This window comes from Danio aesculapii, chromosome 20 (genome assembly GCF_903798145.1).
Source record: "Danio aesculapii chromosome 20, fDanAes4.1, whole genome shotgun sequence".
Classification (NCBI taxonomy): domain Eukaryota; kingdom Metazoa; phylum Chordata; class Actinopteri; order Cypriniformes; family Danionidae; genus Danio; species Danio aesculapii.
Window position 1 is genome coordinate 48,627,944 of NC_079454.1, and position 15,345 is coordinate 48,643,288.

A 15,345-nucleotide genomic window follows, 5' to 3' on the forward strand; every position below is an offset into this window, starting at 1 on the left:
AGTTATTTAAAATATAAAATTAAATAAAATATATAAATAAATCATTTTTACTCAAACACAGAACCATACAGTCTAAAAAAATACATTTTCAAGTTGTCTTTTAATTTTTTCTACGTGCATGTATACAGTGTGTGTGTGTGTGTGTGTGTGTGTGGGGGGGGGGTGTTCGTTAACATGAAAAAAATTATATACAGAAAAGAGAGACAATATACTAATATTTAGAATAATAATGTGTATATGCACATTATAACATTAAAATTGTATATGTAGTTTTATTATCTAGCTTGATGCTTTCTCAATATAATTTTTTTAAGATTCAAGATTTAATTAAGAATGCTTATGATGTGATGTGATGGGATGTGATGTGATGTGATGTGAAATGAAATGATATTATATGATATGGCGGCATGGTGGCTCAGTGGTTAGCACTGTCGCCTCACAACAAGAAGGTTGCTGGTTTGAGTCCCAGCTGGGCCAGTTGGCATTTCTGTGCACTGTAAGTGAATTGGATGAACTAAATTGGCCATAGTGTATGAGTGTGTGGGAATTTAAGAGTGTATGGGTGTTTCCCAGTAACCATTTGTTCCCTACAGGCAGAAACTCTTCACATCTAACATGCCACTAAATGCAAATGACACACACCCCCCTTTAAAGGAATCCTTTATTTGGCTACTTTCAAAATGTTCGGGCCGATTCTGTAACCAGATTAGCCCAAAGCGTGGAGCTTTCATGCTCCACACTATGTATATTTTGATCTTTGATTTACCTATGAGATTTTAATGTCTTGAATTGATTGTTTATGAATTGACTGAATGACTTGGCGTAATATACATTTACCTCACTAATAAATAGTTGTTTTGAATTATTCAAACAGAGTTCGTGTTATTATCTCTAGTGGATTACGTTAAGTCCATAACACCACAAGCCCCTGTATAGGTTAGCAACAGACTAAAACATGATAGACAGTGCAGCGTGGCACGCTATACGATGTTCTTAGAGCTCCGACTAACACATTGGCATTAAATCAAGTATACTTAGACTGTTAAAGTCCAATAATAGGTTTTCTAATTAGAACAACAAAGTATTGTTGAGACCAATCTAAATGTGGGTAGGCCTTCATCTCTAAACGTATAATACTATTTAAGTCATATGGTGATTACTCAAAGTTACTAATAGTTTAAGTAAATTGGTCTGCTTAATTCTATAGTAATGACCAGGGTATGATTAAATAGTTTTGTCCTGATTTAGTAGATATCAGATCTATGCGGACCACACAAAGTATTCTAATCTGAGTAAGTAGAGTTCTGCCTTTTAGGAGAGTGGTTAATCTCCTCTGTTTAGTGACCAAGACTGACATGCTTGTGTTTAAGAGATTGTATACTCGGCCGGTACAAGACTCAGGATATTATAGGAATCAGAATGAATGAGAATAACATACAATAACGAATCGGAGAGAATGTTCAATCATAATCTAAAGTAATATTAAAAGAAATTAAGTAATCTAATCAGTGTTTTATAATTGGAGTCAGATAAAACGAGGATAAATATATTGATGTTCTTAACCAGCTCATATTATTGTCAGATATGAGTTAAGTTATTAGTAAATCAACATTGTGCACTGGAAAGACCGAACAGACAGTAAACCTTCATTCACTAGTAGGAACCGTCGTTGGACTAACTGGCTGGACCTTACAATGTGTAGTGACTGGAAGAGCATCCGCTGAGTAAACATATGCAGGAATAGTTGGCGGTTCATTCCACTGTGGCGACCCCTGATAGATAAGGGACTAAGCTGAAGGAAAATGAATGACTGATATATGATATGATTATTAAAACATAATCTGAAAAAGATTTACTTTTCATCAAGTTCCTTTCCACTGATAGAAAATTCTTCAGTGTACAAATCTGTGCAGAAGCAATTATAGTTTAATTAAAACATACTAGAAGGGCGCTTTTCAAAATAAATATGGTCCCAATCCAGATTTAAGGATTGGTGAAGACCCCTGAAATGAAACAATCACCGTTTTGATGGTATTTACAGCTTAACCTGGATATTAAAGTGCTATAATCTCCTCCGATCTCACTGTGCTTTTGTTATGGCAGCCGTTGTGTGTATAATCTCATGTGCAGATGTGGATGTTGTTAACTCTCTGTCTTTCTTCTTCATCAGTGGTCTGCTGTGTGGCCTTCTACCTGTGGCAAGAGCAGTTGTGTTTTGCCGGTTTGACCTTTGCCCTCTTGCTGCCCGGGTCACTGGTGCAGGTGTTGAGCTTCAGGTGGTACAGAGCCGACGGAGACACGCACACCTGCCACAACTTCATCATACACACACTCCATCTGGGCATCTTCAAAAGGTGAAATGTTATGGCTTTTACTCTCTTTTCTTCATTTTTACACTACCTGACAAAGGTCTTGTCGTTGAACCCAGTTGTAAGAGCAATAAATAGTAACTTGACTTCTAGTTGATCATTTGGAAAAGTGTCAGAAGGTCGATTTTTCTGCTGAATCATCTGTTGAACTGCATCCCAATCATCACAAATACAGCAGAAGACCTACTGGAACCAGCATGGACCCAAGATTCTCATAGAAATCAGTCAAGTTTGGTGAAGGAAAATCATGGTTTGGGGTTACATTCAGTATGGGAGCGTGTGAGAGATCTGCAGAGTGGATGGCAACATCAACAGCCTGAGCTATCAAGACATTTGTGCTGCCCATTACATTACAAAGCACAGGAGAGGGCAAATTCTTCAGCAGGATAGCGCTCCTCATACTTCAGCCTCCACATCAAAGTTCCTGAAAGCAAAGAAGGTCTAAGTGCTCCAGGATTGGCCAGCCCAGTCACCAGACATGAACATTATCGAGCATGTATGGGGTAAGATGGAGGAGGCATTGAAGATGAATCCAAAGGATCATGATGAACTCTGGGAGTCCTGCAAGAACGCTTTCTTTGTCATTCCAGATGACTTTATTAATCAGTGATTTGAGTCATTGCAGAGATGTATGGATTCAGTCCTCCAAGCTCATGATGGAGTCAGACACAATATTCATTCTGTTTCCACTGCAGCATGACTTTATATTCTATACTGGACATTATTTCTGTTTAGTGACAAGATTTTTGTCTAAGCAAAGTCAGACCTTACTGTCCTAATGAAATCATTAATAATCAAGGCATGATCATATTTTATTTTGGTCAAATAAGCGTAATTTAGAGGTCTTTGCCTTTCATAGAAGCCACTTCTGATACCAAATGATCAACTAGAAGTCAAGTTATTATTTCTTGTTCCTAAAACTAGGATAGAAGACCAGACTTTTGCCAGGTAGTGTATGTGAAGCTGCTCTGACACAATCTACATTGTAAAAAGGGTTTTATATAGAAATATGAATTGAGTTGTTTATTAGTGTTGCTAATTTGTTGTTTTTTAAGTACTTTTATTTTGATACTTTAAAAAAAAAAAGTCATTTCAGTTTAGGATTCATTAATGGATTGTTTTGGTTTTAGTTTTTATTTTGTGAACACATTTCTGTTTAATTTTTATGGATTTAGTTTCACTTCAGTTTTAGTAGACAGAACGTGTCCTTTGTCTACCAAAGCAAAGTTTAAAGGGCACCTGTGATGAAAATCATATTTTATAAGCTGTTTGGACAGAACTGTGTGTAGGAATAGTGTGTCCACAGTCATACTGGAGTGATAGAAACACAATCAGTCTCTTTTTTTAATTTCCTGACGTTAAAATAGGATTCAAAATTCCCTCCCATTTTGACGCCCACCGCAACGTGATGTAGGAGTGCGGTTTCCCTGCCCACTGAATTCATTGACAGCCGTATTAACATGTCTCTGTAGTAACGTGTATAATCATATAAACAAGACAGGACATGCCCAAAGCAACTGGGATTAAAAGCTCTGTTCAGCTCTCTGTGATCATCAACCATCATCAAATGTGATCAAGAATGAGTTTTACAAGTTTAAGATGTTTTTATCCTGTTCAATCCTGGTTTGTGGACGTTAAATCAGGTTTATTTTGTACATTAACATACCGGATATCCATACAGCAGTGGATATTAATGTGTATCCTGTCACATTTGCCGTGGAAAAACAGTGCAAGGTTAAACGCACACAAAATTTTAGAGACACATTCTGGAGACACAAAAGACTTATCTTAAATCTTGAAAAAGGGGTACAATAGGTGCCCTTTAATATTTGCACATTACCTCTTGTGAAAACCCTTTAGTTTTAAAAATATTAATAAAGAAATGAATACATACAGTTGAAGTCAGAATTATTAGCCCTCCTGTTAAATGTTAATTCTTTTATATTTATATATATATATTTATATATTTATAGCATAGGGAGTCACGGTGGCGTAGTGGGTAACACTGTTGCCTCACAGCAAAAAGGTCACTGGTTCTAGCCTCGGCTGGGTCAGTTGGCATTTCTGTGTGGAGTTGCACGTTCTCCCCTTGTTGGCGTGGGTTTCCTCCGGGTGCCCCGGTGTCCCCCGCAAGTCCAAAGACATGTGGTATAGGTGAATTGAGTAAGCTAAATTGTTCGTAGTATATGAGTGTGAATGAGATGGATGGATAGATGTTTCCCAGTGATGGGTTGCAGCTGGAAGGGCATCCGCTGTGTAAAACATATGCTGGATAAGTTGGCGGTTCATTCCGCTGTGGCGATCATGCTGTGTAAAACATATGCTGGATAAGTTGGCGGTTCATTCCGCTGTGGTGACCCCGGATTAATAAAGGGACTAAGCCGAATAGAAAATGAATGAATGAATATTTTTATAGCATGATTTCTTTTAGCGTGAAACCCTGATTTCCTTAAAGAGTCTCACTCTAATCAATGTGTGTTTGTGTGTGTGTGTGCATCAGGTTTTGGGACTGTGGTGTGTGTGAATGGACGTCTCCGGGCTCAGCAGGCTCTCATGCGCAGGAGGTGATGCAGCAGGCGGATGTGTCTGCTCTGCGTCTGCTGGAGGTGTTACTGATGACCGTCCCGCAGACACTCCTGCAGACCTACGCCCTCACCGTCACTGACTACGGCCTCTCCTCACCAGGTCAGTCCTAAAACCCTCTGTCAGTGCAGTCAATGCAGTCAGACCTTCATAATATTATTTATTATGCTTCACAGCAAGAAGGTCTCTGGTTCGAACCTCGGCTGGGCCAGTTGGCATTTCTGTGTGGAGTTTGCACGTTCTCCCAGTGTTGGTGTGGGTTTCCTCCGGGTGCTCCGGTTTCCCCCACAGTCCAAACACATGTGCTATAGGGGAATTGAAAAAGCTAAATCGGCCGTAGTGTGTGTAAATGAGTGTGTATCTGTGTTTGCTAGTACAGGGTTACGGCTGGAAAGACATCCACTGCGTAAAACATATGCTGGAATAGTTGGTGGTTCATTCCGCAGTGGGGACCCCTGTTAAATTCTTTACTTTATTTGAGCCATTATTATTGGCTTTAATCCACAGCCGAGTAAAACAGTTCTGGATGCATATGCGAATGTAGTCCGATTGTAGTCTTATTGATTTAATAACGAAAGCATGAGAGCGTGCTAGGAAGGGAGGTCAGGTGACAAATATTTTGATAAATATTAATAATTGTGTTACCATCTACAAAAGCGACCGGACTACAATCGGACTACAAACACGTCACCAAGGAAAATAAATCAATGAATGAATCGTTTCCAGTGATTATTCCAGTTTTGCGCATAAATCTGATTCACATCTTTGGATGGAAACTTAGCAAATGTCAGTTCCAAAGCATTGGACCAATCAGAAGCACTTGGAGGCGGGGCAAGTGTGGCAGGCTTCTGTTTACAGTTGAAGAGTTCAGATTGCAAAACCCTCTAAATCCATCTGACCTCTTGTAAATGAGCAGCTTTTATTATGAAATGACTTGCCTTAAAGGGACTTTGATGTAACTGAGAGATAATAATTGTATTGCGTACTCTCCTCCCCCTTTGTGTTTCTGTCTGCAGTGGCTCTATGCAGTGGCGTGTGTCTGCTGTCTCTGTCATGGGCGCTGGTGCTCTACAGCCGGGCCTGCTGTTTGATTCGTCCTGGGCATTTGCAGATGCCGCCGGCAGCTCTCCTCTGCCAGCTGCTGTGGAGGACAGGCATGTTAGCGGCCCGCTTCACCAGCCTCGCCCTGTTCACCCGCACCTTTGGCTGCTGGCTCATCGGGGTCATTGGTGAGTTTGAGATACAGGAGATTATATACAAGCACATGGTCAAGTTTTGTTAGTAAAGGTACCAATGATGTACAGTTGAAGTCAGAATTATTAGCCCCCCATATATTTTCCCCCAATTTCTGTTAAATGACGAGAAATTTTTTCAACACATTTCTAAAAATAATAGTTTTAAAATCTAATTTCTAATAACTGATTTATTTTATCTTTGCCATGATTACAGTAAATAATATTTGACTAGATATTTTTCAAGACACTTTTATACAGCTTAAAGTGACATTTAAAGGCTTAACTAGGTTAATTAGGCAAGTTAGAGTAATTAGGGACGTCATTCTATATCGATGGTTTGTTCTGTAGACAATCAAAGAAAAATGTGCTTAAGCGGCCTAATTATATTGACCTTAAAATTGGTTAAAAAAATTAAAACGGCTTTTATTCTAGCCGAAATAAAACAAATAAGACTTTCTCTAGAAGAAAAAATATTATAGGAAGTACTTTGAAAAATTGTGTGATCTGATTAGGAAATATGAAAATTTAAAAATAAATAAAGGGAGGGCGAATAATTTTGACTTCAATTGTAATTGAGACGAATATTTATGAGGTGGCGTGACAATTATAAGAGCTGGCAACACTAAAGCAATCATCGTTGCATGGTTGTTGTGGATTCAATGAATCTTTTATAGGTAAGCTTTATAGGTAAGAAGCAATGCTTTAAAATCAATAAAATCAGTATGCTGGCAAATCCAGAATCATAGTCAAAAACACAGGCAGATGGTCAAAAAGCAGGCAGCAGACAATGTAAAACAAACAAAAGAAAACAAAGCAAGGTTCAGACACGGAAAGCAAGGAAAATGTGTTGTGATGTTCACAAAAAAAGCAGTATAACAATATTCAGCAATGAGAGTGTCAAAGTGTGCCGATTATATGTGTGTGTGTAATAAGTCCATGAGCAGCATAAGCTGTGAAAGTGTAACCAATGGAGACCAATGGAGCAGGTGTGTGTGCGTGTTGCATGACAGGACTTGTAGTTCATATTGAAGCAGGATTGTAGTTCATGTGAATGTTCTCCAGTGTTCTATGACGATTAGATCGCTGGTGATTCTGACACTTTTGTAGATGTTTTGTAGAAGCGTGCTCTCATGCTTTCGTCATTAAATCAATAGGACTACAATTGGACTACATTCACATATGCATCCTGAACTGTTTGATCAGGCTGTGGATTAAAGCTAATAATATTGTAAAAAAAAAATTAATTTGTTCCACGGAGCGATCGTTTCACTTCACAAGATCTCAGGAGGAAGATCATCAGTAGCCACAGCTAGTAATTTGGACTTGTTTGTATATGTTTATTTTGGATCTAAAAACCTGTCACCATTCACTGCCATTATATGAATCACCAATGACCACAGATTCGGCTAAGAACTGAAGAAAGAAAGTCACCTACAGTACATCTTGGATGGAGTACATTAACAGGAAAGGTTCATTTTTGGGTGAACTGTCCCTTTAACTCAATAAAGCAGTTCCACAATGCAACAAATTGATTTTATTTAAAGGGATAGTTCACTTAAAATTGAAAATTCGGTCGTCATTCACTCACTTGTTTCAAACCTGACTTTTTTTTTCCTCTGTTGAACATAAAAGAAGATTTAACATATTTTGGATGATCTGTCCCTTTAAGTCTGTCTCATCCAAATATACAGCCTATGACAGGGGTCACCAAAGTTGTTCCTGGAGGGCCGATGTCCTGCAGATTTTAGCTCCAACCCTAATCAAACACACCTGAATAAGCTAATCAAGGTCTTACTAGGTGTACTTGAAACACCCAGGCAGGTGTTTTGAGGCAAGTTGGAGCTAAACCCTGGAGGGACACCGGCCCTGCAGGACCGAGATTGGTGACCCCTGGCCTATGAATACTCTATATAACATGTTGTCCAGATCCCACACACAATAATATCATTGACTCATATATGCTTCTGTGATCTGTTCCTCAGCGTCTCATTGGCTGATGGCAGCGCTGTGGTTGGTCTCCCAGCAGACGGACATATATGTGGGCCAGTGGTCATGGCGGGTGTTTAACTTCATTCTGGGAGGCGTTCATGTGTTTCTGTTCCTCAATGTGAAGGACGGTCCGTCCCGCTTCCGGATGGCAGGATTCTACACGGTACAATAACATTGTGCTTTGTTAGATTTTGCTGTATTTGGCTTAAAGTCCACATGAACTGAACACTGTGACTTTTTTTTTGTATTGGGACGCAGTTCCTAGAGAAACTGAATATTGAATAAGAAAACAGTGGGCGGGGCTTGTTTTTTTCTACTGCGAGCTGATTGGGTGTAGTAAAGTAGGCATTTCATTGATCGGGAGATAGATCAGGAAAAGGATTTGGGGAGAGTTATTACAACCTAACAGACACTTCCTGCTCACCATTTCTGTTTCTTGTCAAAACTGACAGTTTGAGGAGCGTGGGTAAGTATGTTAGCCACGCCCAATAACTCAGACAGATCTAATCTGAGAATTTAACTGAAAACAGATTTCAATTAAAGATTATTAACTGTTCGCCACAAAACTAGCAATGTGAGCTAACAAAATCAATATGGTTAGTTTAGACCAGGGGTGTCCACACTCGGTCCTGGAGGGCCGGTTGCCTGCAAAGTTTAGTTCCAACCTCAATCAGACACACCTGGGCTAGCTAATCAAGCTCTTACCGGGCTTTCTAGAAACATCCATGCAGGTGTGTTGAGGCAAGTTAGAGCTAAAATCTGCAGGACACCGGCCCTCCAGGACCGAGTTTGGACACCCCTGGTTTAGACTTCATGTGCACTTTAACTGTTCTCGTGTGGCTTGCCCAATGTATTAGATTACTCTAATACAGGGGTCTCAAACTCGCAGCCCGCGGGACGATAGTTTGTGCCCCCTGCTTTAATTTGAAAGTTTAATGTTAGTGCGGCCCGCGAGTTTGATATATATGGCACTTCACAGTGTTGTGTGCAAAGCTGAATGAACCCACCAATCACAGTGGGCTATATGGCTCCTGGGGGCGGGACATCGGCTGGACATGACGCAGGCAGAGAAACATTTGTGAAAGTTACAGCAGCGTTGCCATGTAGTGTTTTCTCTCGTGCCTGCTGGCTGCCTCGTTTCTATTGGGCACACGTGGACATTTGTCCCAGCGCACTTTATTCACAACACTTCAAAAAAAAGGGACATTATACATAGAAAAATGTATAAATCTGTGCTTAATTTGAGCTGGATCTTGCAGGATCCTGTTCCGGGAAATGTCAAATATTCGTGTTTTGCTTTCCGGTATTTATTTTAATTCATTCGGCATTAACTTGTGTGCGGTGAATACCTGTATTGTGTCTGTGTGTGTGTGTGTGAGAGAGAGAGAGAGAGAGAGAGAGCGCATGCGAAGGTTGCGTGGACGTTGTGTTCGTGCATGCATGACGGTAGTCACCATGCGCAAGTTAACAATATTTTCAGCCAATCATCTTTCTTATTCTTACAATCGCTCTGATTGGTTGGTGGTTATTGTTTCCTGCGCAGTGAACAGTGAAAATAAATAATGGCATAGTGGCCTGCCTAAATAATACTTGTATTTTCAAAACAGTAAAGAGGCAGTCAAGCTTATTTTCATTTCTTTAAAACATGAGTGAATCTGATAATGAGGCTGATCAAACGAGATCTTGAGAAGCTGGAACTGTGTCCCTGCATCAGGATAGTGTGTGACAGGAGCAATGTCAGCCACAGAACATGACAGAAGAGCTACTGTGGGCTCTTCTTGAAGATTAGACAGATTCAATTCAATTCACCTTTATTTGTATAGCGCTTTTACAATGTAGATTGTGTCAAAGCAGCTTCACATAGAAGATTGTAGTAAACTGGAACAATGTAGTTCAGTTTGTAGTGTTTAAGTTCAGTTCAGTTGAGCTCAGTTCAGTGTGGTTTAATAATCACTACTGAGAGTCCAAATGTTGAAGAGCAAATCCAACGATGCACAGCTCTACAGATCCCGAACCATGCAAGCTAGAGGCGACAGCGGAGAGGGAAAAAAACTTCACTAACTGGCGAAAGTGAAGAAAAAAAACCTTGAGAGAAACCAGACTCTGTTGGGCAAGACCACAGTGAGTGAGTGATTTATTACTATTTTTCGCTTGGAAGTGAACTGAAATGGCACTTAGAGAGTTAATGTGAGCTCTCTCTCTCTCTCTCTCTGACAAATGAAATCAAAGTGATGTGTACACGACGGGATAAAAGAAAAGTAAGGAACTCAGTTCTGCCTAATGTAGTTATCTGCAGTCAAATATCGACATCTGTCCATCGGCAATAAGAGTCCCCGGTAACCCGGACCAATTATAGGGTCACACCGTTATTTGCATTGCCTCACACAATGAACATTACATATATTTCTATATGATGTAAAAGTAGCCAAAACAAATGACAACAACACAGTGTTGCTTCTTTTTCTGTAACAACAGCACAGCGCATAGCAGTAAATCTAATTATTATTATTAGTAATATTATTATTATTTATTTATTTATTACTGATTGATTGATTTATTTTCTTATTCATTTGTAATTAATTTTTTTTATTTTTTTATTTTATCTTGTGTTTAAAAATTCCAATCTTCTCAAATCTCTTTATTTTTTAAACACAAAATAAGATGAAAAAATAAACAAATTAGAAAATTAATAATATAAATAATTTCTTGTGGAAAACCTGATGCAGCCCAGCCTCACCCAGGCTCTGCCTCCAGCGGCCCCCAGGTAAATTGAGTTTGAGACCCCTGCTCTAATACAAGTAAGCTGACCGAAGTTCTTAAGGGTAAAAGACTTTATTGAAGACAGTGAATAGTACAGTTCCTCAGAATCAATGTTAACCCGTCGGTCTTCAAGTAATTTAACCCAAAGTACTGTCTGTGAGACACAACTTTATACTAGCTACGAACAAACCATTCTGTGTTTACTAATCTCAGCAGGACCCTCTTATCAGATGTTTCAGCTGTTGTTTGGCTTATACCCATTGAAAACTCACAAGGCTCACACCTATCGTAAAAGGGTCATTTGGTTTACACCTATCAGTTTGTAGATACTTGTTTGCATATGAAACAAGCCATGCAATCTATCAGCTTTGTGGCATTTACTGATTTACTGGACTTTTTGAAACAAAACATTTTATCAAAAACCACATCAAACCCCAAACAAAGAGCTTAGAATCATCAAGAGGCGACACTCAATAGAACGTTCCATTGCAACAGCAGCGCCCAGCAACAGCCCGGGATTCCACCATTTTGGAGTGAAAGCAATCGGCTGTCCATTGTATCTTATTGCTGTCGCGATTACAAGCAGCTGCTTTGTTTTTTATTTATTTATTTAAAAAGCACATTAAAGCTGAGATACAACCTGAAAGACGACAATACAACACTCACTATCACAATCATCAGCACTTTTAATAGTTTATTTTACACACTTATACTATGCTGTTATTCTATTGGAATTTTCATTCCAAAATGGCGGCTGCGCCATCTAGTGACTGTTTCCCAAATCGCATTAGAGTGTCGCCTCCTGGTGATTCTATGTTCTTTGCCCCAAACAAGAGCTTAGAATCACCAAGAGGCAACACTTCCATAGCAACAGCAGCGCCCAGCAACAGCCCTACGTATCCACCATTTTGGAGTGAAAGTGTTCGGCCATCCATTGGATCTTATTACTATCACGATGGCAAGCAGCTGCTTTGTTTTTTATTTATTTATTTAAAAAGCGCATTAAAGCTGAAATACAACCTGAAATTCTACCTGAACACTACCCGAAAGACGACAATACAACACTTACAATCACAAGACTGGTGATCATCTGCACTTTCAATAGTTTATTTTTAACTTTTTTTTTTTTACTAAGTTTAACATAGCCTACCATACATTCGCATTCGTGAAGCCGTCACTTTTAGGTGAAATTACTTTAAATTACTTTAATAATTTAATTAACATGACTTTCAAAATGGGACATTGATAACAGACTGACCATACACTTTTTGTTGTACTATTAGCTGTATGTTGAATGGAAAAGATAGATGTTGTAAATGTAGCCAACTTGTTCATTCCATGCCTGGAAGTCTTGGTGCTGTCATTAAAAATCATGGAGGCCATACAAACTACTAGATAAAGTAGTATTTGTTGTGGGGTATACTCATTTTTGCATCACCCTATTTAAGTAAAACTAAAAAATGTAATCTAAGTTATATTGTTAACCTTACTTTCATGTTATAAGGTAATCAGATATTATAGATATCAGATATATTAAACTCAGTTTTGTCAGCATTTTGGAAATTGTCTTTGTTTCATTGCGATATTGTTTAAAATGTTATTTTTCAAAGCGGGTGTTCTGATTTATGCAGAAAGCACTATAGTATAATAGTTTAACTCATATTTAACAGAATATTTTAATTCATTCTGTCTAATTGGTCTGACATTAGTTATCCGAGCTGTTGTCCTATTGGAATTTTCATTCCAAAATGGCCACCGCGTGACACTAGTGACATCTAGTGGCTATTTCCCAAATAGCAACAGAGTGTCGCCTCTTGGTCATTCTATGCTCTTTGCCCTAAATCAGAAAAAGTTGGGACAGTATGGAAAATGCAAATAAAAAGAAATGATTTCTAAATTGACTTTGACTTGTATTTCATTGCAGACACTACAACAAACATTAGTTAATGTGTTCCTCATGATTTTTATTTATTTATTTATTTTAATAAACACCTATTTTAATTTTAGTTCTTGCAACACATTTCAAAAAATGTAGGAGGAGTACATGCCATTCATTTTCACAACACTTAACATACGTTTAGGGACTGAAGACACCAAGTGATGAGGTGTTTCAGGTGTATACTGTATTTGTCCCCTTTTTCCTGCAAACTAGTCTTAAGGTGGGCAACAGTACGAGGTCTTCATTGTCGCACTTTGTGCCTTAAAATGAGCCACACATTCTCTATTGGAGACAGGTCAGGACTACAGGCAGGCCAGTCACGTACCTTTATCCTCTTCCTCTGCCGCCAGGACTGTAATGTGTGCAGAATGTAGTTTTGCATTCTCCTGAATGACAGGTTAATCATACCAATATAAACCAATCAGAGAAAATATGTTGTTAAAGAGGGAGGAGATGATTTGATTAAAGGTTAAAAGGCACGTACATTTAAAAAAAAAAAGTAATTATGTGCATGAGTAAAGAATATGTGCATAAATCAACATGTCACTTATATCAGATCCACCAATAGCAAACCAGAATGACCTAATTAATTCTCTATGGAAAAAAATCAAGACCCGCCCACTTTTTTAATTTGTTTGAGAAGCAGTTTCACTTCATTCATCATGGGACGGCTAAAAAACTGCCACAACTTCTATTTAATCAAAGTCCTGTGAAATTAAAATACATATTTTTTATTCCCTAAAAATGAGAAATAGTCAGTTTTGATTTGACTTCCATGATGTATTTGTTGTGTAGCTGTTTGTTTAGGTAATAGAGTGAAGTTGTTTCTGTTGTTCCTGTGTAGGTGATGCTGTTGGAAAATGCTACACTGCTATTGGCTGCGTCTGACATTCTGACTGATCCATCATGGGATAGCCTGACCGTCCCCACTGCTGTCCTGTGCAGCTTCCTGCTCGGTGAGAGTTTGTTTGCATCATGAGAGAGTGTATGGGTGTTTCCCATTACTAGGTTGCGGCTGGAAGGGCATCCGCTGCTTATAACATGTCGGAATAGTTGGCGATTCGTTCCTCTGTGATAAATAAGGAACTGAGTCGAAGGAAAATAAATGAATGAATGAATTTGTAACTCTCTGTGTCTCTCAGGTCTGACGTCTCTAATATTATACTACCGTTTCCTGCATCCCAAGTCCACCGAAATCTCTCAGGGTCTGCATCAGCGCGCGCACATGGGCCGTGAGTGTCTCCAGCAGACCGACTCCTCCTTCTCTCTGGGAGATAAACGTCTTCCTCCGGCGGCTCTTCCGGTCCTCTTCCGCTCCTCCCACCCTTCCTTCTCTCTCTCTGGGATCCCAGGATCACTTCTGGAGCATCCCGGCAGCTGTGGCGTCAAACCGGACGGAGAGTGTCGGCACCATCACTGGCTGCTCATCCGCCTGGCATTAAAAACAGGAGACCCGGTGAAGATCAACAGTGCTTACGGGGCAGGAGGAGTATCCGGGATATTAGTGGTGGATCAGAAAGCGGAAATGATTGACGACGGGTGCGTTTCCGCATCTGAGAGCCGGGACGATACGATGGCGCCGCTGTCCGACTGCAGGGAAGAGTTCGAGAGCATGAGCGAAGCTAAAGATGATGAAGATGACAGTCTGGAAATGGAGAGTCCTTTAGAGTCGCCTGTTACTTTATCAGACTGTAAACGCAGCTCGCCTGAAGGGAAGTCTGTATTCGGGGACAGTCCGGAACCTAATTATTGCCCAACAGAATCAAGCTCTACTTTATACTTCAGTGCTGACCCGCAATCACCGAGCAGCTCCAGTAATCCACGTCTGGATCGAGAAACGCCGTTCAGTTTCGGGTCTGGAACTGGACTGGAGACTCTGGATGAGCTGAGCCCAATTTCTACAGATGGTGGCCTGCAGAGGGATCTGGTCAGGGGGCTTTTGGGCCGAGCGGGACCCTGTTACACCTCCGCTCCCGGGTTAAATGGAGAGGCTTCAGGATCACTCCTCAGGGGCCCTCGCAGGCAGGTGGTTTTGTCCCGAAGGGGTCCTGAAGACGATGTCGGGTTTTAAAGGGATGGTTCACCCCAAAAATGAATATGTACTATTTGTTTACTCAGCCTCAAGGGGTTTCAAACCTTTATGAGTTTCTTTCTTTCTTTCTGTTGAACACTATTTAAATAAAATGCTGGAAATCTGTAACCATTGATTTTCTTAGTAGTTCATGGTGGCTCAGTGGTTAGCACAGTCACCTTACAGCAAGAAGGTCGCTGGTTCGAGTCCCGGCTGAGCCAGTTGGCATTTCTGTATGGAGTTTGCATGTTCTCCCCATGTTGGCGTGGGTTTTCTCCGGGTGCTCCGGTTTCCCCCACAGTCCAATAACATGTGCTATAGGTGAATTGAGTAAGCTAAATTGGCCTTAGTGTATGTGTGTGAGTGTGAATGAGTGGGTATGAGTGTTTTCCAGTACTC

At 39.9% G+C, this 15,345-nt stretch overlaps 1 protein-coding gene across 1 annotated transcript; it reads left to right on the forward strand.

Moving 5' to 3' along the window:
* The first annotated feature begins 2,130 nt into the window (after positions 1-2,130).
* Positions 2,131-15,012, forward strand: xkr5a (XK related 5a). The gene is made up of 6 exons (XM_056480699.1): positions 2,131-2,354; positions 4,870-5,054; positions 5,969-6,181; positions 8,170-8,339; positions 13,720-13,831; positions 14,018-15,012. Exons 1-6 carry the CDS (start codon positions 2,131-2,133, stop codon positions 14,944-14,946), a joined length of 1,833 nt encoding a protein of 610 aa, XP_056336674.1. The 3' UTR covers positions 14,947-15,012.
* Positions 15,013-15,345: the final 333 nt, after the last annotated feature.